This window comes from Nerophis ophidion, linkage group LG12 (assembly GCF_033978795.1).
Source record: "Nerophis ophidion isolate RoL-2023_Sa linkage group LG12, RoL_Noph_v1.0, whole genome shotgun sequence".
Lineage (NCBI taxonomy): Eukaryota > Metazoa > Chordata > Actinopteri > Syngnathiformes > Syngnathidae > Nerophis > Nerophis ophidion.
The window spans coordinates 61,764,878-61,787,121 of NC_084622.1; the positions used below are offsets into that span (position 1 = coordinate 61,764,878).

General features: G+C 42.4%; 1 protein-coding gene across 4 annotated transcripts in view; it reads right to left on the reverse strand.

The window, feature by feature from the left end:
- LOC133563668 (EF-hand calcium-binding domain-containing protein 4B-like) overlaps positions 1-22,244 on the reverse strand; it is a 49,574-nt gene that overhangs the window by 26,671 nt on the left and 659 nt on the right. For 2 of the 4 annotated variants that reach the window (XM_061917935.1, XM_061917932.1), the window contains exons 2-5: positions 6,779-6,833; positions 5,075-5,403; positions 1,396-1,507; positions 1,141-1,324 (exon numbers count right to left, since the gene is read on the reverse strand). In XM_061917935.1, the coding sequence (XP_061773919.1) occupies positions 1,141-1,324; positions 1,396-1,507; positions 5,075-5,356 (578 nt within the window). In that variant the 5' untranslated portion in view covers positions 5,357-5,403; positions 6,779-6,833. Of the gene's footprint in view, positions 1-1,140; positions 1,325-1,395; positions 1,508-5,074; positions 5,404-5,474; positions 5,496-6,778; positions 6,834-22,244 lie in introns of those variants that run through there. The other 2 variants (XM_061917934.1, XM_061917933.1) reach the window with 2 other exon arrangements.

Consider the following 22,244-nt stretch of genomic DNA (forward strand, 5'->3'; position numbering starts at 1 on the left):
TGCGTGTAACCAAAAAGAGATAGAATAATATAAAACACATGTCAATAACGCTGATTAAAAGTACAATTATGTGTTGTTTTTAATCCACGTAAGAAAGTCTTGAGAAAAGATGCCCTGTAATTATTAGGAATCTCAATTTGTATTTTATATTTAATTTTTTTGTGTGACTGCGGTTCTCAAAATAGAATACCCAAATGCTAACACTGCGAAATCTGGCAACACTATATAATTTTATTGCAATACATGGCAATTGTACAACATACCCATCAGGTTTATATGCATATGTTGTTGCAGAGATCTATCTACAATTGCAGTGTTTTGCCCACTGTACTACAATCTATCTATGGGGCGGCATAGCTCGGTTGGTAGAGTGGCCGTGTCAGCAACTTGAGGGTTGCAGGTTCGATTCCCACTTGTGCCATCCTAGTTACTGCCGTTGTGTCCTTGGGCAAGACACTCTACCCACCTGCTCCCAGTGCCACCCACACTGGTTTAAATGTAACTTAGATATTGGGTGTCACTATGTAAAGTGCTTTGAGTCACTTGAGAAAAGCGCTATATAAATATCATTCAATCTATGCAACATCATTGTCTAATATGCATCATTGTATGTAATTAATGTAAGGATAAGGATGCTATGCGGGAGAGACAAAAGGTTAGCAAAAACATGAAAAGAAAAACTAATACGTTTGAAAACACAAACAAACGTTCTTTGTTTCTTCTTTTTATGTTTTTTTTTTGTTTTTTTAAATGTCAGAAGCAAGACTGGGCCGGTGCCTGGAGAGTGGGGGGCACAGTGCTGCTCGTTGAGAAGAGCAATACTGTATGTGCTTTAATAATAAGCCACAGTCACATGGTTATGTATTTATGAATAAGGGCAAACAGGTAGCGACAAACGTATTTGTGGCAGTCCAGATTTTTTTTTCGTGAGCTGCCACATATAAATGAAAGTACGTAAAACAATGACAGAAGTATCTGATGATATAAATAGTGATGATTGTCAAATTTAGACATTTACAATGTGTAGGTCAAACATTATACACTGCAATTTAATTACGTATTTGTAAATTAAATAATTGAGGTAGCAAACCAAGTATTGAAAGAAATGATAATACACGTCCATACAAGGACAATACTCACTCTTCAAAGACATTGTTGGCTCCCAGGCTCTCCATTAGCATGGAAAAATGTTTCTCCTCCTCATCTGAAATTGCATGGCTCTCTCCCCACCGATTTTGGTAGAGAACCTCTGAAGACTTTGTACAAAGTGGTTTATTCTCCACACTTTCAGTTAAAGATATCTTCCTGCCATACAGAAATTCACCTAGAAAATGTGAGATTCAAAACATGAGACTGCAAGCTGCACTGTGATCAAGAACATACAACTGAACATACTAAAGCCACTGGAGAACTCATTGAGGGTGAGATATCCATTGTTGTCAGAATCAAGCGTGTCAAACACTTTCTCCAGCTCGTCTGCATTGAGAGGGAGTTCGCCATGCAGCCGCTATTTTACATGACAAAAAAAAAAAAACAGCTGTTATTGGCAAGAACACAGCCCCAAACACAATGACAACAGAGCAGATATAGCAACCGCTACTTCGAACTGATATGGGCAGGCCTTACACACTCTTATGGGTATAACAATAACTGATGGTTATTTGGTTTATTTAATCAATTCAATAAACTTGCCATTAATAATACTTCAACTAAGATTCGTGTTAAATGCAGATAAATGAATAACTGTTGATTTTAACATCTGGTATTTTCCCAATGGAGCTACAGATCAGTTTTCAATGATTGACCACACTGAACAGCTGCAAAGGCACTTTTCAAGCTGAATAAATGCAATACTTTACCCACATAAAAGAGATGGCTGGTACAATCCTTTGATGGAATTAAATCAAAAGAACACAACATAAACTCCTTCTATTTGTTTTTAAATGTCTAAACAACCTCGCGCCAACATATCTCTCCGACCTCCTTCAGCTTTACTGCCCCACCCGATCCCTAAAATCAGCCGATCAGCTGCTACTGACGGTCCCTGACACAAGGCTGAAGCTTAGAGGTGACAGAGCTTTCGCTGCTTCTGCTCCCAAGCTCTGGAACGACCTACCTCTGAGTGTTAGACAAGCCTCCTCTCTTCCTGTTTTTAAATCTCTCTTAAAAACACACTTTTATTCCTTGGCTTTTAACACTAAGTGATATCCATCCTGCAATGGCGCCCCATTATACACCTGCTGTCAACCTGTTTTTATGTTTTATTTATTTATTTTGTATCATGTTCTGTTTGTGTTGTGTTGTTTGCTCGGTCTTCGTATTATCTTTTAACCTGTCCATTGTACAGAACTTTGGCTACCTCTGTGGTACATTTTAAATGTGCTTTATAAATAAAGTTGATTTGATTTTATTAAAGATTATTTTTGGTTGCACATATTCCTCCATATAACAATGGAAATTTGGAATAAATATTTGTTTATAATAAAATGAAAAAAAAAAGTATATTCTGATTATATGCCATTATGATGTACTATAGTCAGTGGTGCACTATAAAGTATCAAACGAGCTTAAATGTGAATAATTGTACACTTCAACCGAATACAAATAGAAACCACGCTACAGCAGAAAATAACCAGAAGAAGAAATTAGCAAGTACTGTAATACAATAATATCCAGACAGCACGGCAGTACGTCAGTCAGCCATTGATATGAAAGAAGAACCACGTCTTTGAGCCACAAGTTTAGGGCAACTGGGCCAAAGTGTCTGGACATTTGGTGTTTTTTAGAAGGTACAACCATTAAATCAAGGATACCTGTTCACTAAGAAGGGGCTTGTATTTATTTTTTTCACTTAGCAGGCTACTAAGTTCTCACGTATCTGGACTTTGGTGTGTGCACTAATCCAAAAAACAGAAATTACGCAATACTGCATACAATCGTAGCCAAAGGCGATGTTTTAGACCAGGTGTCGGCAACCCAAAATGCTGACAGAGCCGTATTGGTTCAAAAATACAAAAACAAATCGGTCTGGAGCCGCAAAAAATTAAAAGCCATGTTACATACAGATAGTAGGTCATGATACATAAATTATATTATGAGGACTTAAAGGAAACTAAATGAGCTCAAATATACCTACAAATGAGGCATAATGAAGCAATATGTATGTAAAGCTACCCTAAATAGCACGTTAGCATCCATTAGCTTGCAGTCATGCAGTGACCAACAATGTCTAATTAGCACTCCACACAAGTCAATAACATCAACAAAACTCACCTTTGTGCATTCATGCACCACGTTCAAAGTTTGGTGGACAAAATGAGACGGAAAAACAAGTGGCATAAAACACGTCTTAGAAAGTCGGAGAAAGCTATACATGTAAACAAACTACGATGAGTTCAAGGACCGTCAAAATTAGTATTATTATTTATATAAATAGAAGATTTGAAAAGATGGCCCATCTAATACCCGGTGGTCTAGTCATTTGTAAATGCAATTCAGCAAGAAACGCCTAGAAAAAAAATATTCTTACTAAGCAAGTCAGAGCTTTTCTTCCTGTCGCATGCACGCACACACACACACACACACACACACACACACACACACACACACACACAGTAACCAGAATAAATGTAGCTGGGACATGAATCTGTTTAAAAATAGAAGAAAAGATCTGACATTAGTTTAAGTATATTGGTGATCATGATCAAAGAAACAGAGTTGTCAAAGCCTACAGAAATATGATACATTTTTACAACTCCCCCATCTGACAGAAAAATATATTTCTGAAAATAATAATTTTGACTTTTGAATTGAAATATTTTAATTGAAATATTTATTTCAAACTTGCACAGTACAACAAAACACTTATTTTTATTATTTTTTTACATTTTGGATGAAGCAGATGCTTATAATATCCCAACCCCTCTCACTCATTCCACATTTAACATAAACAATATAATACAAGAACAATACTATAGAAACAAAAACAAAAGGAAAACTCCTGTACACTAACAATACGATGGTGCCACAGTTACTATGAGACAAGACAAGATGAGACAAAACACACACACAGACCCAAACTCTCTGACAATACACCTCTCTCCCATCACTCTCTTTCCTCCTCATAATTTAACTTTGATTTTGCCTCCAAAAATATTTTTTCTCTAAACAGGCTTTGACAAAAATGTGTCATATATTCAGGTCAATATGGTGAATCCCTTTAATTCTTTCAGAGCATTTTTTTCAGCCTTTATTAAATCTTCAAGTATTGAAAGTAACCGTTTAACAGGACTTGGATGTGCAGAATAAGACACTATTGTCTTGGAAATAATTCTCAACTAAAAGGTTGAATCCATAAGGGTTACGCAACAAATCATGACATAATAACTGCTGGAGTATTTACCAAAAAAAGCCAACATAGCCACACCTCTGTAGGCCAGTGCGTTTTTGGGACATGTTTACACTGCTGCAAATGTTGACAGAGGCCACCCATATAATCCAGGGTGGCGATACAGGGAACGCATGTGATCTCTGTCAGACTCTCAGCTGTTCTTGTTAAGTGTATTATCTGGGAGGGACACATTCATTACATAAAGGCACAGCGTAATTCAAAGCCGTGAAAACGCACAGCTGACACTGTAAGCAATATTGTCGTACGGCAAAAAAACAACATTGAGTGGTGCTCTGTGAGTCTCTTTAGAGCGGGCTGTGATATCAAAGCTCTTTTGTGTGTTAAGGCCCACAAGTGCTTCATCAATGGATTTGCAACAGTGAGGACCGACATCTGAGGACACCAAGAGAATCTGCACAATAATGTGAGTGGAGGGCTTGGACCACAAAGCATTCACATGGCTCTCTATATTCACCTCTTGTTTATCACCTTCTCTTTACTCTGAATTATGCAGCTTTGAATAAAGCAAATGTGTGTATGCCATGTCCTGTTCAGCATCACTGATAAGAGAACAGTGCCATTAAACAACGGATAGCCTGATATTTAGATCAAACATTTAGCATTTTCGAATATCAGTTCACAGAAAACAGTATTATCAAAGTTTTTACATGATTTATCTCTCACCTGCATGTCTTGTCGGTTGATGAAGCCCTTTTTCTCAATGTCGCAAACCTGGAAAAACTCATGGGTTTTCTCCAGGATAGTGTTTTGACTCACAAGCCTGATCTCCCTTTTCCTCTGGTCGCTCCCGCGTTGAGGCTCCTCTTTGCCGCTAACATGCTCTCCCTGCCCCGTGCTGACTTCAGAGGTGGTCGTTGCGTTGCCATTGGCACAGGGAACAGTTACGGCCGCCATGGTGTTAAGAGTTGGTAGTTCTGGTGTGAGCGTCCGCGCTGTCCTTCGCATGAGCAAGCTGTACAGGAGACAGATCTGAAAAGAAGTTGCTCCGCCAGCTGGGGAGCATCAGAAGCTTTTAGCGATGTAACAAATCGTCACTTAGCAACCACCTGTTTTAATTAGTTACTTGTATATTCTCAATGAATAATTTCTCAAACTTCACTGCAAAAAAAACTTGCATTACATTCTAACAATATGTTAAATGCATTAAAACATTTTAGTATGTGAAGCACAGTTTTTCAGAGTACCATCCTTTATATTGATATGAGTTCATCTTGTTACTGCTTTTACGTATTTAATAGCCCATTCAATTTGCAGATTAATGCCAATGCCATTTAGGTCATGAATAGGTCCACTCGGTGTCCATTGCACCGGTCGCCAGGGTGGGGGGTCCCCACATCTGCGGTCCCCTCCAAGGTTTCTCATTCTCATCCCATAGGGTTGAGTTTTTTCTTGCCCTGATGTGGGATCTGAGCCGAGGATGTCGTTGTGGCTTGTGCAGCCCTTTGAGACACTCATGATTTAGGGCTATATAAGTAAACATTGATTGATTGATTGATTGGTCCTGTTTCTCCTCCAATCTGTCTCATACTTTGGTTTCATCCATCCAAAGAATCTGAACATTGCAGGGTGTTTGACATAATTGTGTAATATAGCCAGCTCATTTGGTTACATACACATTTATGAAAATAAAAATCTGACCTTCACTTCTGGGAACATTGCTCTTGCTCAGACTAATTTTCTTTGACATGTCATCCCCAAGATGAAAAGAAACTTGTGGTCTGAGGGAAAGGGTCCTGTATTTCTCAGATTTACGCAGCCTAAAAATCCAAAGTGTATTAGTGTGGAACACTGCCTTCATGGAACAGAGCATTGGACGACACACACACACTGGCCCCATCATTAGGTAAGCCTACAAAATACAATGAGATCCAATACAAGGGTTTGGAGTGAGGGAAGGCATCCATGTCAAGGTTGTAAAACCATCCCTGAACGGAGGAAGTGGTCTGTGACACCACCTGTCTACCACATACAATACCGCCCTTTCAATCATTGCTAAAAGACTCTGCAGTTTAGCCTCCAACAAATAGCAGGAGTTAGAAACATTTTGGTCACAGAAATCAACCAGAAGGTGCCATTTGTTTACAATTAAATGGAATGATCACGTGGGGGATTCCGACATTTTTGGACTGGTAGTAGTCGATCCATAGCGATCGTTCTGCCACACAATACCCCAATGCTAACGAGGGGAAATTACACTTCAACGACTGTTGATGGCTTTGACAGTAAAATCGCTCGTTTGCATTAAAATAGTTTGTGGAGGTGGGCGTGGTCGGCACACTTGCAGGAGAGGGCCGGCTTCTGAAAACAGCTGACAGGTGATTAGATGGCCCAGCTGGGACTGGTTGTCTAATGACCTGTTGTTCTTACCAGTCGTGGCCGGGAGCAGGAGTGTGGTTGGAGTTGGAGAGCAGAGCGAGAGACACTGGAGAGCAAAGAGCAAGAGAGATGGGGACTGAAAAGTCGAGGGAGGTGCTGCAGCGTGTACACCAGGGGTGCCCACACTTTTTCTGCAGGCGAGCTACTTTTCAATTGACCAACTCGAGGGGATCTACCTCATTTATATATATCATTCATATTTATTTATTTATGAAAGAGACATTTTTGTAAACAAGTTAAATGTGTTTAATGATAATACAAGCATGTGTAACACATATAGATGTCTTTCTTTCACGAAGACAAGAATATAAGTTGCGGTATTACCTGATTCTGATGACTTGCATTGATTTGGAATCAGACAGTAATGATGACAACGCCCACATTTTCAAATGGAGGAGAAAAAAAGTTGTCCTTTCTGTACAATACCACATGAAAGTGGTTGGTTTTTGGCATCTAATTCATCCAGCTTCCATACACTTTACAAGAAAAACATTGGCGGCAAATTCCGTAGCTTGCTTGATTGACATTCACGGCACCCGAGGGTCTTGTGAGATGACGCTGGCTGCTGCCAGTTCATTATTATGAAAAAATGACAGAGAGGAAGGCGAGAAACACTTTTTATTTCAACAGACTCTCGCGCCGTCCCTTCCATCAAAACTCTAAAGGCCGACTGCACATTTCCTATCTTCACAATAAAAGCCCTGCTTCATGCTGCCTGCGCTAACAAAATAAGAGTCTCGGAAAGCACTTGTGCACGCCAGTTTTCTGAGGGATCGCTTGTGCACGCCAGTTTTCCGAGACTCTGTATTTAGTTAGCGCAGGCAGCATGAAGCAGGGCTTTTATTGTGAAGATAGGAAATGTGCAGTCGGCCTTTAGTTTTGACGGAAGGTACGGCGCGAGAGTCTGTTGAAATAAAAAGTGTTTCTCGCCTTCCTCTCGGTCATATTTTCATAATAATGATCTTGCAGCAGCCAGCGTCATCTCACAAGACCCTCCGGTACCGTGAATGTCATTTAAGTGACGTCTTGGTGAATATTGATGATCACTAATTTTTAGGTCTATTTTTTTTAAAAGCCTGGCTGGAGATCGACTGACACACTCCCCGCGGTCGACTGGTAGCTCGCGATCGACGTAATGGGCACCCCTGGTGTACACAATAAAAGCGTTGTTTAAACCTGAACACCGGGCTCTCGTGATAGTGTGTGGTAGTCAAAACAACCCACTGGAGGGCAACTTCCACACAGTGTTTTTTTTTTCTCGATACGATCAGGCGAAACCATCCTTGCCCATGGAAAGAAAGCCTCCTGGTTTTTGGAGTAGAAATATTTGAGTTTTGGCACCAACCGTTGGACTTGATCTGACCAATCTAACTATGAGCACGAAATGATAAAGCCTACTCGAATAAGCGGCGAAACGTCAAACGGAAAACCAAGCAGTCCAGTTGCGAACGATTGAACACCTTAAGACAAGGGCGCTCACACTTTTTCTGCAGGTGAGCTACTTTTCAATTGACCAAGTCGAGGGGATCTACCTCATTTATATATATCATTTATATTCATTTATTTATGAAAGAGACATTTTTGTTAACAAGTTAATGGTGTTTAATGATAATACAAGCATGTTTAACACACACAGATTCCTTTCTTTCATGAAGACAAGAATATAAGTTGGTGTATTACCTGATTCTGATGACTTGCACTGATTGGAATTAGACAGTGGTGCTGATAACGTCCGCATTTTCAAATGGAGGAGAAAAAAAGTCCTCCTTTCTGTCCAATACCACATGAAAGTGGTTGGATTTGGCATCTCATTTGTCCAACTTGCATACTCCTTTTTAAACACTTTGTTATGAGAGTAGCATATGTGTGTGGCCCTTTAATGTCTGGCAGCAGGTGAGTGACGTCAGTGAGTGTGCGGGTGGGCAAGCAAGTGAGAAGCGGTCGCTGAGGGCGGGGGAGAAATACATTGGCATCAAACTCCGTAGCTTGCTAGCTTGTGCACGCTAGCTTTCTGAGACTCTTATTTTGTTAGCACAGGCAGGATGAAACAGGTCTTTTATGGTGAAGACAGGAACTGTGCAGTCGCTCTTTAGAGTTTTGACAGTAGGTACGGAGTCTCTAGAAATAAAATGTGTTTCTCTGCGTCCGCCCTGTTAGTGATTTTTTTCTTAAATATGAGCTCGCAGCAGCCAGCGTCATCTCACAAGATCCTCGGGTGCCGAGAATGTCAAACAACTGACGAAAGTGAAGTCTTGGTATGATTGATGATTGCTCATTTTTATGTACATTTTTTAATGCCTGGCTTGAGATCGACTGACACACCCTCCGAGATCGACCAGTCGCTCGCGTTCGACGTAATGCCCACCCCTGCCTTAAGATGACAACGACTTGGATGAATGAGAACCTTCGTAGGTAAGGGCTTTAAAAACAATTTTAAGAAAACAAAAAACCAAACACGTTTGTAAATATCGGTTTGTAAGGATACATTTGCCTTCACGCAGAGCCGACGTAGCTCAAGCGGCTGCGGCGGGCGATTGTTCCTATTTATTGTGACCATTTTAGCCGGTGAAAAGATTCAACAGAACAACCATCAGAGCCGACAAACAGCCGACTAACTGCTTAAACTAAAAAAGTGAAACCCTCGCTGACGTCACACACTTGACAACACACACATACATGCAGGCACACGCTGCTCATATGAAACTTCTCTCAACTGCATATGACATCCATCCATCCATCCATCAATTTTCTACCGTTTGTCCCGTTCGGTGTCGCGGCGGGTGCTATCTCAGCTGCTTCGGGCGGAAGCCGGGGTACACCCTGGACAAGTCGCCACCTCATCGCAGGGCCAACACAGATAAACAAACAACATTTACACTCACATTCACACACTAGTGCCAATTTAGTGTTTCCCATCAACCTACAGTATCCCCGGGTGCATGTCTTAAGAGGTGGGAGGGAGCCGAAGTAACTGGAGGGAACCCACGCAGTCACGGGGAGTACATGCAAACTCCACACAGAAAGATCCCAAGCCCGGGATTGAACTCCGGACTACTCAGGACCTTCGTATTGTGATGCAGACACTAACCCAGGGGTGTCAAACTCAAATACAGAGTGGGACAACATTTTAAACTGAACAAAGCCACAGCCCAAGGTTGAACGAATTAACCTTTTAATAGGAACCTGCAGGATTTGGTGGTAGCGGGGGGGTATATATTGTAGCGTCCCGGAAGAGTTAGTGCTGCAAGGGATTCTGGGTATTTCTTCTGTTGCGTTACGGTGCGGGTGTTCTCCCGAAATGTGTTTGTCATTATTATTTGTTGTGGGTTCACAGTGTGGCGCATATTTGTAACAGTGTTAACCTTATTTATATGGCCACCCTCAGTGTGACCTGTATGGCTGTTGAGAAATTCAGGAGGGGCACTGAATTTCGGGAGTCTCCCGGGAAAATTGGGAGGGTTGACGAGTATGAGTATTAGCGGGGAATGTGGTGTTACGCCGGCGGGCCAGCTCTAATGTTAATTTGATATTGCCTCAAGGGCCAAATGAAATTACACGGCGGGCCAAATTTGGCCCGCGGGCCAGAGTTTGACACCCATGCACAAACCCCTTTACCACCGTGCTGCCTGCATATGACATATTTTAAAAAAAAATGTTTTAAGTAACACATGAATTACTTTCCTTTGTAATTAATTGCATTTATTAAAAATGTGTTATATTAGGAATAAGTGACTTATTTTGGCGACTTGTCCAGGGTGTATGCCACCTTCTGCCCGATTGTAGCTGAGATCGGCGCCAGCGCCCCCCGCGACCCCGAAAGGGAATAAGCGGTAGAAAATGGATGGATGGACTTATTTTGGTTGAGTAATGAGTAACTATAATTTATTAGAATTAATGGCTTCTTTAAAGTAATTTTTAAGAACACTAGTGGTAACAGTAATACGGTGTTGAGTTTAAACTAAACACTTTCTTTAAAATACCGTTATATATCTTATACAGCAATATAACCTAAAAATACCGGGATATCAGTTTTGGTCAATATCGCTCAGTCCTAGCGTCTGTCTTCAAGATTGTCCACACCTGTCGCCATTTCAGAAGTGAAGCACGGGAAATTCGGAGAAACAAAGCGATTGGCTGCAGAAACCCTAGGAAAAGTATGTTAATAATACTAATAATGTTAATGTTTCAATTTGGCATGGTGATGAGGTTTTGTGCTCATACACAATGGCCTCTGGCGTGGGCGGACTCACTGTTCTCTGCCGCCGTGGTTGTGAAAATTCTTGATTTTACTTGCAGCGGAGCTTGCTTTTTAAATGTTAATTTTGGCTACGATTACCCTCATTTAATCATGGCCGCCAAACTCGAGATTGTGATTAAAATGTGATTAATTGTGCAACGCTAGGGACTTAAAGGAATATAGCCAGCCTTTTATTAAAGTGAGCAAAACATTTTCCACCTCAACAAAGGCAAAACCACAGTATGTTAGTAATCTGCTATGGCGCCCAGTGCCAAGAATACATCAAATCTGACTAAATAGAGGAAGTACAATTTGTAACAACATGTTTTGTATGTTGACCTGCTGAAGGATCATTACCTTTGCAAGAGGGGACCTACACATTAGGCGCCCAGTCTAACTTCCCGCGAGTCCCACCAAGGCCAAAAACCAGACTTCATCCGGCCGGATACTTGTAATAGCAGTATATTTGTGTCTGAGGATCTGAGGTTACCTGAACTTATCACTTTGGGGTAATTTCAGTCCATTTTAAAGGATTGGGAAACTAGTTATATTGGGCACTGTACGTATTTTTAAATTGTTTTTTATTAAAAAAAAAGTTTTTTTTTACCTTTTGTGTGATTTTTACATCCCTGCGCGCGCTCTGAGGTCCGAAAGCCAGCTCCAGCTGGTGGTGCCCAAGACCAGACTTAAGACCAGGGGAGACAGGGCCTTCTCTGTGGTCGGCCCTAAGTTCTGGAACACTCTGCCCCTCCATGTTCAAACTGCTTCCACAGTGGAGTGTTTTAAGTCTCGTCTTAAGACCCACTTTTATTCTTTGGCTTTTAACACTACGTGAGTTGTGTGGTCCTCTGTCCTCTGTGTTTTTTATACACTTTTATTTTTATTTTACTGTTTTAATTGATTTTACCCTTTAAAATAGTTTTTAATCATATTTGTTTTTATATTGTTTTTATTGGTTTTATTTTTATTCATTTTTTGTTTTGTTCAGTCATTGGTGGAGCATAATATTGTTTTTAACATGGCTGTGCAGCACTTTGGAAACGTTATTGTTGTTTAAATGTGCTATATAAATAAAGTGGATTGGATTGGATTGGATTTTGTGTTTATGTTGCAAGTAATTTGTACTTCTAACGTGTGTGGCTACTCCTGTTTATTGGTTTTGTTCGATGTATTTATGAAACCTGTTTTTTGCTGCCCTCATGGCTAGGTCAGTTTTGCAAAAGAGATTTTAATCTCAATATATATTTTACCTGGTTAAATAAAAGCAAAATGAAAATGAAATAAAATGTGTCTGACAGCAGTGTGTCCTAACAAGCCTCAATCACTACCGCCGGCATATAGAAACATCCTCCAAACACCATAAGTAAAATATTCTGGTGTGCAAACAAATAGATTTAACACAATAAGCGATGTTGGAGCGCAAAACATTGCTTTTTACAGACAACGTCACATCAGGAAATGACAACTGCTCTGAGGAAGGTTGAAAAGACAGCCAAAATGATCTCATGTTCTCAAACACCTTCTCAGTGGCCTAGTGGTTAAAGTGTCTGCCCTGAGATCGGTAGGTTGGGAGTTCAAACCCCGGCCGAGTCATACCAAAGACTATAAAAATGGGACCCATTACTTCCCTGCTTGGCACTCAGCATCAAGGGTTGGAATTGGGGGTTAAATCACCACAAATGATTCCCGGGCACGGGGGAGAGACAAGAGGATGGGTCAAATGCAGAGGACAAATTTCGCCACACCTAGTGTGTGTGTGACAATCATCGGTACTTTAACTTTAAAAAGCTATTTCTTACCTCACTCGTGAACAAGACTCCGAGGTACTTGAACTCCTCCAAATGGGGAAAGATATCCTCACCAACCCGGAGATGGCCATCCATCCATCCATCATCTTCCGCTTATCCGAGGTCGGGTCGCGGGGGCAGCAGCCTAAGCAGGGAAGCCCAGACTTCCCTATCTCCAGCCACTTCGTCTAGCTCTTCCCGGGGGATCCCGAGGCGTTCCCAGGCCAGCCGGGAGACATAGTCTTCCCAACGTGTCCTGGGTCTTCCCCGTGGCCTCCTACCAGCTGGACGTGCCCTAAACACATCCCTAGGGAGGCGTTCGGGTGGCATCCTGACCAGATGCCCAAACCACTTCATCTGGCTCCTCTCGATGTGGAGGAGCAGCGGCTTTACGTTGAGTTCCTCCCGGATGGCAGAGCTTCTCACCCTATCTCTAAGGGAGAGCCCCGCCACCTGGGGGAGGAAACTCATTTGGGCCGCTTGTACCCGTGATCTTATCCTTTCGGTCATGACCCAAAGCTCATGACCATAGGTGAGGATGGGAACGTAGATCGACCGGTAAATTGAGAGCTTTGCTTTCCGGCTCAGCTCCTTCTTCACCACAACGGATCGATACAACGTCCGCATTACTGAAGACGCCGCACCGATCCGCCTGTCGATCTCACGATCCACTCTTCCCCCACTCGTGAACAAGACTCCTAGGTACTTGAACTCCTCCACTTGGGGCAGGGTCTCCTCCCCAACCCGGAGATGGCACTCCACCCTTTTCCGGGCGAGAACCATGGACTCGGACTTGGAGGTGCTGATTCTCATTCCGGTCGCTTCACAATCGGCTGCGAACCGATCCAGTGAGAGCTGAAGATCCCGGTCAGATGAAGCCATCAGGACCACATCATCTCCAAAAAGCAGAGACCTAATCCTGCGGTCACCAAACCGGATCCCCTCAATGCCCTGACTGCGCCTATAAATTCTGTCCATAAAAGTTATGAACAGAATCGGTGACAAATGGCAGCTTTGGCGGAGTCCAACCCACACTGGAAACAGGTCTGATTTACTGCCGGCAATGCGGACCAATATTATAGTATAGTATGTTATAGTATAGTATAGTTAAATGTTTTATGTTATTGACTCTCCTAGTATGTATGTCTCAACTTCTGTGCAGCACGTTGTGAGACTGTTATTTTTTGAAATGTGCTATATAAATAAAGTCGATTGGATTGTATCAAATCAACATTTTGCTGATGCATCAAGTTATTCTCATACATGTGAATTTCAACACTGGCCTTATTCAACCAATTGCGTCTCTGTGCCAAACTAGGCGTCACAACAGGAGGATACAGTCATACTCACGCTGTGACATTGTGAAAGCATGAGAGTTCACAAAAAGGAAAGCTGCAAAGCAACCACAACAAGCAACAGATGCGGCTTTTCTGTTGAAGAGGAAACTTGAAGAGGAACTGCATTTTGTCTTCTTCAATACAACAGTCTAATCTCTAATAGTGTGCATTTGGGGCAGGAGGAAAGTTTACTTTTTGGTAAACAAAGACTTTGCAAGAATCTTGTTATTATTGCATTGGATAATTAACACTGTGGATTTGTTTCTCTATTGTTTTTAATGTGCCACAATTAAAAACTACAGAACATTGTTTTAACTGAGGCTGTGTCTACACTAATCCGGAGAACCCCTTAAATTAGGGCTGGGCAATATGGCCTTTTCTTAATATCTTAATAATTTTAAGCCATGTCACGATACACGATATATATCTTGATATTTCGCCTTAGCCTTGAATTAACACTTGATGCATATAATCGCACCAGTATGATGATTCTATAAATCTACATTAAAACGGTCTTGTTCATACTGCATTCATATATGCTCATGTTTAACTTTCATGCAGAAAGGGAAATCACAACTATGTCAATTTACCAAAACTGTATATATTAAGCAGTGGCACACACATTCATGTCATTTCCAAAACAGAAAGTGCAAGATTGTCAGACATTTTAAAACAAGCTATGAGTGCACTTTTGTGCATGATGTCACTAAGATGACATATCAAAACCACACTAAATTAACGTGCACTTTTTGACAGAACGCCACTCCAATAGTTTAAAACAAAAAAAGTGCACTTTTGTGTATGATGTCTATCCATCCATCCATCCATCCATCATCTTCCGCACACAAGATATTTCAATACCTGTCAAATAAAAATTAGCTGCATAATAGGAAATATAATAGTGTATGTACTTTGCTATGTGTTAGGTTATCTCCTTCTCTTGTTGACAATTTTTTTCATCTGGAAATGGTTGCTTCGGCATTTTGTGAGTGTGGCACCGGCCGAGATGTTGACATGCGGAGTTTCAAGCACTCCTCATTCTCTAGCGGGTGACTTTTTAAATAATGCTACACATTAGCAGTAATGCTACTTTTTGTAGCAACGCTTTTGCCGCATACTTGACATATTACGGTTGTCTGTTCAACATCTTAGCGCTTGAAGCCAAACCACCGCCAGACGATGGACCCCGTGCGTTTTTTCTTGGGAATTAATTATTCCTCCATTTGTTACCAGATTGACGTATTTCAATCAATCAATGTTTACTTATATAGCCCTAAATCACTAGTGTCTCAAAGGGCTGCACAAACCACTACGACATCCTCGGTAGGCCCACATAAGGGCAAGGAAAACTCACACCCAGTGGGACATCGGTGACAATAATGACCCAGTGGGACGTCGGTGATAATGATGACTATGAGAACCTTGGAGAGGAGGAAAGCAATGGATGTCGAGCGGGTCTAACATGATACTGTGAAAGTTCAATCCATAATGGATCCAACACAGTCGCGAGAGTCCAGTCCAAAGCGGATCCAACACAGCAGCGAGAGTCCCGTTCACAGCGGAGCCAGCAGGAAACCATCCCAAGCGGAGGCGGATCAGCAGCGCATTTGACTTATGTAAGAAGGTGCGCTTGTTTTACGTCTTTGAGAAAGAGATACAAGAAATAGTGAGAAACGCCTCCAGTGTAATGCCTGCAGCTAAAAGCAACTACGTGAGAACGTATACTCGAATATCACGATATAGAGATATATATTGCACAGAGACAAACCCGCGATATATCGAGTGTATCAGATATATCGCCCAACCCTACTTTAAACTAATAATTATTTAGCCTAAGCCCTGTTTCAACCACTCTAAAGCAGTGTTTAAGGTCCCCCTCCTCGGACAAATTTTTACACGGATAAGTGCGCCGTGTATTTCTTGAATCTCTGGCTCTTAGCTTTGTATGGACTCATTGATCGTTTAGAGAGGAAGTGACGCCAGAAAGACCGCGCCCCACACAGGAAGTGACGTCACAAAGAACGCGCCACAGCCAGCTTCATAACAACCGGTTTCATAACTCGGAGCTAACCACTGAAGATATGGAGGCAAGTCATCCAGACATGCCGTGTTACTTCTTCTACACGTGCAAACGCTTGTGGAAATCACACAGGAATACCTTAAGAGTAAGCGGTTGCAGTTATTTCGGATACAACACTTCTCAGATGGCAAGAGAACTTTCGAATGTCCAGGTTAGCTGTGATTTCTGCCGAAAGTACCGTCCATTTATCGAAGGAGAGTCAACCAGAATGCAGTCTCCCATGGATGTGATAAAAAAAAGGTAGCGTCTATACCTTAGTCTTTCCTGGCCGTCGAGGGAAGGCTAACTACGGAAAACACCGAATGCTTTTGGATTGGCAAAGCAGACTGTATCAGTTATTGTCCGCCATGTATGTCGCGGACTCAACGTCTAGGTCCAGAGTATATAAAATCATCAAAAAAGAATGGACAATGCAGGTGAAGGCAAAGGCGTGAGAAGTGTCCTGACCAGATATCTAGATCCCGAGATTGATTGTTGTCAACTGTTCTTTGTCACATTGTGTACTTTCGTGTCTAATAAAGATTTGATTTGCCGATTGTATTGCACCATATGTCCCGGCAAGAAATCTGCGTTCAAAGGATTCCGGCTTGTTAGTGACTCCCAAAGCCCAAAAAAAGTCTGCGGGCTATAGAGCGTTTTCCGTTCGGGCTCCAGTACTCTGGAATGCCCTCCCGGTAACAGTTCGAGATGCCACCTCAGTAGAAGCATTTAAGTCTCACCTTAAAACTCATTTGTATACTCTAGCCTTTAAATAGACTCCCTTTTTAGACCAGTTGATCTGCCGTTTCTTTTCTCTTTCTTCTATGTCCCACTCTCCCTTGTGGAGGGGGTCCGGTCCGATCCGGTGGCCATGTACTGCTTGCCTGTGTATCGGCTGGGGACATCTCTGCGATGCTGATCCGCCTCCGCTTGGGATGGTTTCCTGCTGGCTCCGCTGTGAACGGGACTCTCGCTGCTGTGTTGGATCCGCTTTGGACTGGACTCTCACGACTGTGTTGGATCCATTGTGGATTGAACTTTCACAGTATCATGTTAGACCCGCTCGACATCCATTGCTTTCCTCCTCTCCAAGGTTCTCATAGTCATCATTGTCACCGACATCCCACTGGGTCATTATTGTCACCGACGTCCCACTGTGTGTGAGTTTTCCTTGCCCTTATGTGGGCCTACCGAGGATGTCGTGGTGGTTTGTGCAGCCCTTTGAGACACTAGTGATTTAGGGCTATATAAGTAAACATTGATTGATTGATTAATTTATGATGGCTCAGGTGTGATTTACTACAATAGGGCCCCACAGCACACTGGATTCCAGGTAATTAAAATACCACAACACTGGATATTGTTCAGATAAGTTAAATTCAAGAACTTGCACACGAAGCAAAGCAAGGCGACTATGACATGGGAGGGGGTCTTAAACGGTAGCATTATTGTGTGTGGACACAGATAAGGTTAGGTGGAATTTACCCTGGATAACTATATCCGACCTAGTGTAAACGGGGCCTGAGTCTACACACTTGACAACTTTTTCTGGAGAAAAAAACGAACTAACAGCCAAACTCTCGGCTGAAAAGTTCTTGTTTGACATGGAACAGCTCTGAGGTAAGTTTGCTGAGTAAAATGAGTTCAAAACACAAAAGTAAATAGTAAACGTGCACCAATTAAGTGTGTTTTGTTACAATGTCATAGTGATTTTACTCTTGCTGGTACTCATAATATCCTCAAATTTAACACGGCTCTTAAAAACACAAAATAACATTTCTATTGGTCTGCTACAGCACGGTTGCACAGGTGTTAGTGCGTCTGCCTCACAACGCGAAGGTCCTGGGTTCGATCCCCGGCTCCAGGTCTTTCTATGTGGAGTTTGCATGCAAAGCTGCAAAGCAACCACAACAAGGAACAGATGCGGCTTTTCTGTTCTCTGTGACTGCGTGGATTCCCTCCGGGTACTCCGGCTTCCTCCCACCTCCAAAGACATGCACCAGGGGATAGGTTGATTGGCAACACTAAATTGGCCCTAGAGTGTGAATGTTGTCTATCTGTGTTGGCCCTGCGATGAGATGGCCACTTGTCCAGGGTGTACCTCGCCTTCCGCCCGAATGCAGCTGAGATAGGCTCCAGCACCCCCGCAACCCCGAAAGGGACAAGCGGTAGTAAATGGCATTCCATAGTGATCATTTTAAATACTGCGTTTTTTACTAGTGTAAAGGACCAGGAAGTAAACACTGTTCACGTGTTTTAGAGATGACTTCAACAAAACGCCACGTGACTAATTACAAACTTGATGTAACAATTCCGGGGCTTCACGGTGGCAGAGGGGTTAGTGCATCTGCCTCACAATACGAAGTTCCTGCAGTCCTGGGTTCAAATCCAGGCTCGGGATCTTTCTGTGTGGAGTTTGCATGTTCTCCCCGTGAATGCGTGGGTTCCCTCCGGGTACTCCGGCTTCCTCCCACTTCCAAAGACATGCACCTGGGGATAGGTTGATTGGCAACACTAAATTGGCCCTAGTGTGTGAATGTGAGTGTGAATGTTGTCTGTCTATCTGTGTTGGCCCTGTGATGAGGTGGCGACTTGTCCAGGGTGTACCCCGCCTTCCGCCCGATTGTAGCTGAGATAGGCGCCAGCGCCCCCCGCGACCCCAAAAGGGAATAAGCGGTAGAAAATGGATGGATGTAACAATTCCATCCTCCCATCCATTTCCTACCGTTTGTCCCTTACGGCCCCAGCAGTTTAACCACTTCCTGGTCCGACGTTTTGTTATAATAGAGTGATTTTACTCTTACTTGTACCCATAATATCCTCAAATTTAACACGACTCTTAAAAACACAAAAAAACATTTCTATTCGTCTGCTACTGCAGTGTTTTTCAACCTCTTAGGAGCAAAGGCACCTTTTTTGCGTTGAAAAAATCCGGAGGCACAAATCATTAAATCATCAGAAAACATTCAAAAACAAAACTCAGTTGAAAGTAAAAAGTCGTCGTCGCAATTGTTGGATATGACTTCAAACCATAACCATTCTTCCATCTATTTTCTACCACTTGACCCTTTTGGGATCGCGGCGGGTGCTGGAGCATATCTCAGCTGCATTCGGGCGGAAGACACTTACACCCTGGACATGTCGCCACCTCATCACAGAGCCAACACAGATAGACAACATTCACACACTAGGGCCATTTTAGTGTTGCCAATCAACCTATCCCCAGGTGCATGTCTTTGGAAGTGGGAGGAGGCCGGAGTACCCGGAAGGAACCCACGCAGTCACGGGGAGAACATGCAAACTCCACACAGAAAAAGCCCGGGATTGAACTCAGAACAACCCAGGACCTTCATATTGTGAGGCAGACGCACTAAACCCTCTTCCACCGTGCTGGCCATTACCAAGTAGGTGTGCTGTCACGACCTGTTACATCACGCCGTGACTTATTTTGAATTTTTTGCTGTTTTCCTGTGTGTAGTGTTTTAGTTCTTGTCTTGCACTCCTAATTTGAGGTTTTTTCTCAATTTTTTGGTATTTTCCTGTAGCACTTTCTTGTCTTCCTTTGAGCGATATTTCCCACATCTACTTTGTTTTAGCAATCCAGAATATTTTAATTGCTTCCATCCTTCTTTTTGGGGACATTGTTGATCGTCATGTCATGTTCGGATGTACACTGTGGACGCCGTCTTTGCTCCACAGTAAGTCTTTGCTGTCGTCCAGCATTCTGTTTTTGTTTACTTTGCAGCCTTTTCAGTTTTACTTTCGTTCTGCATAGCCTTCCCTAACATTCAAAGCCTTTTCTGAGGGGCACTCACCTTTTGTTTATTTTTGGTTTTAACCATTAGACACCTTTTTACCTGCACCCTGCCTTCCGCCATTTCCAACATCCACTAAGCTATTAGCTAGCTGTCGCCACTTACTGATATGGAAGAGTATTACACGGTTACTCTGCCGAGCTCTAGACAGCACCGACACTCAACGACAACACATCATTTGCAGACTATAATTACTGGTTTGCAAAAAATATTTTTAACCCCGTTTCCATATGAGTTGGGAAATTGTGTTGGATGTAAATATAAACGGAATACAATGATTTGCAAATCCTTTTCAAGCCATATTCAATTGAATGCACTACAAAGAGAAGATATTTGATGTTCAAACTCATAAAGTTTTTTTTTTAGTTGCAAATAATAATTAACTTAGAATTTCATGGCTACAACACGTGCCAAAGTAGTTGGGAAAGGGCATGTTCACCACTGTGCTACATCACATTTTCTTTTAACAACACGCAATAAAAGTTTGGGAACTGAGGAAACTAATTGTTGAAGCTTTGAAAGTGAAATTCTTTACCACTCTTGCTTGATGTACAGCTTAAGTTGTTCAACAGTCCGGGGTCTTGTTGTCTTATTTTTATGCTTCATAATGCGCCACACATTTTCGATGGGAGACAGGTCTGAACTGCAGGCGGGCCAGGAAAGTACCCGCACTGTTTTACTACGAAGCCACGCTGTTGTAACACGTGGCTTGGCATTGTCTTGCTGAAATAAGAAGGGGCGTCCATGATAACGTTGCTTGAATGACAACATATGTTGAAAAAAAACCTGTATGGACCATTCAGCCTTAATGGTGCCTTCACAGATGTGTAAGTTACCCATGCCTTGGGCACTAATACACCCCCATACCATCACAGATGCTGGCTTTGGAACTTTGCGCCTATAACAATCCGGATGGTTCTTTTCCTCTTTGTTCTGGAGGACACCACGTCCACAGTTTCCAAATATAATTTGAAATGTGGACTCGTCAGAACACAGAACACTTTTCCACTTTGCATCAGTCCATCTTAGATGAGCTCAGGCCCAACGAAGCCGGCGACGTTCCTGTGTGATGATGATACATGGTTTTCGCTTTGCATAGTAGAGTTTTAACTTGCACTTACAGATGTAGCGACCAATTGTAGTTACTGACAGTGGTTTTACGAAATGTTCCTGAGCCCATGTGGTTATATCCTTTACACACTGATGTCGGGTTTTGATGCAGTGCCGCCTGATGGATCAAAGGTCCGTAATATCATCGCTTACGTGCAGTGATTTCTCTAGATTCTCTGAACCTTTTGATGATTTTACGGACCGTAGATGGTAAAATCCCTAAATTCCTTGCAATAGCTCGTTGAGAAATGTTCTAAAACTGTTCGGCAATTTGCTTACAAAGTGGTGACCCTCACCCCATCCTTGTTTGTGAATTACTTAGCATTTCATGGAAGCTGCGTTCACACCTAACCATGGCACCCAACTGTTCCCAATTAACCTGCACACCTGAGGGATGTTCCATATAAGTGTTTGATGAGCATTTCTCAACTCTATCAGTATTTATCGCCACCTTTCCCAACTTCTTTGTCACGTGTTGCTGGCATTAAATTCTAAAGTTAATGATTATTTGCAAAAAAAATAAATGTTTATCAGTTTGAACATGAAATATGTTGTCTTTGTAGCATATTCAACTGAATATGGGTTGAAAGGGATTTGCAAATCGGGCTTCACGGTGGAAGAGGGGTTAGTGCGTCTGCCTCACAATACGAAGTTCCTGCAGTCCTGGGTTCAAATCCAGGCTCGGGATCTTTCTGTGCGGAGTTTGCATGTTCTCCCCGTGAATGCGTGGGTTCCCTCCGGGTACTCCGGCTTCCTCCCACCTCCAAAGACGTGCACCTGGGGATAGGTTGATTGGCAACACTAAATTGGCCCTAGTGTGTGAATGTTAGTGTGAATGTTGTCTTGTCTATCTGTGTTGGCCCTGCGACGAGGTAGCGACTTGTCCAGGGTGTACCCTGCCTTCCGCCCGATTGTAGCTGAGATAGGCGCCAGCGCCCCCCGCGACCCCGAAAGGGAATAAGCGGTAGAAAATGGATGGATGGATGTATTCCGTTTATATTTACATCTAACACAATTTCCCAACTCATATGGAAACGGGGTTTGTACTTTTATAGCGCTTTTCTACCCCCTTTTTAAAAAGGAGCCCATTAGGCTTTGACAGTATTTCCACA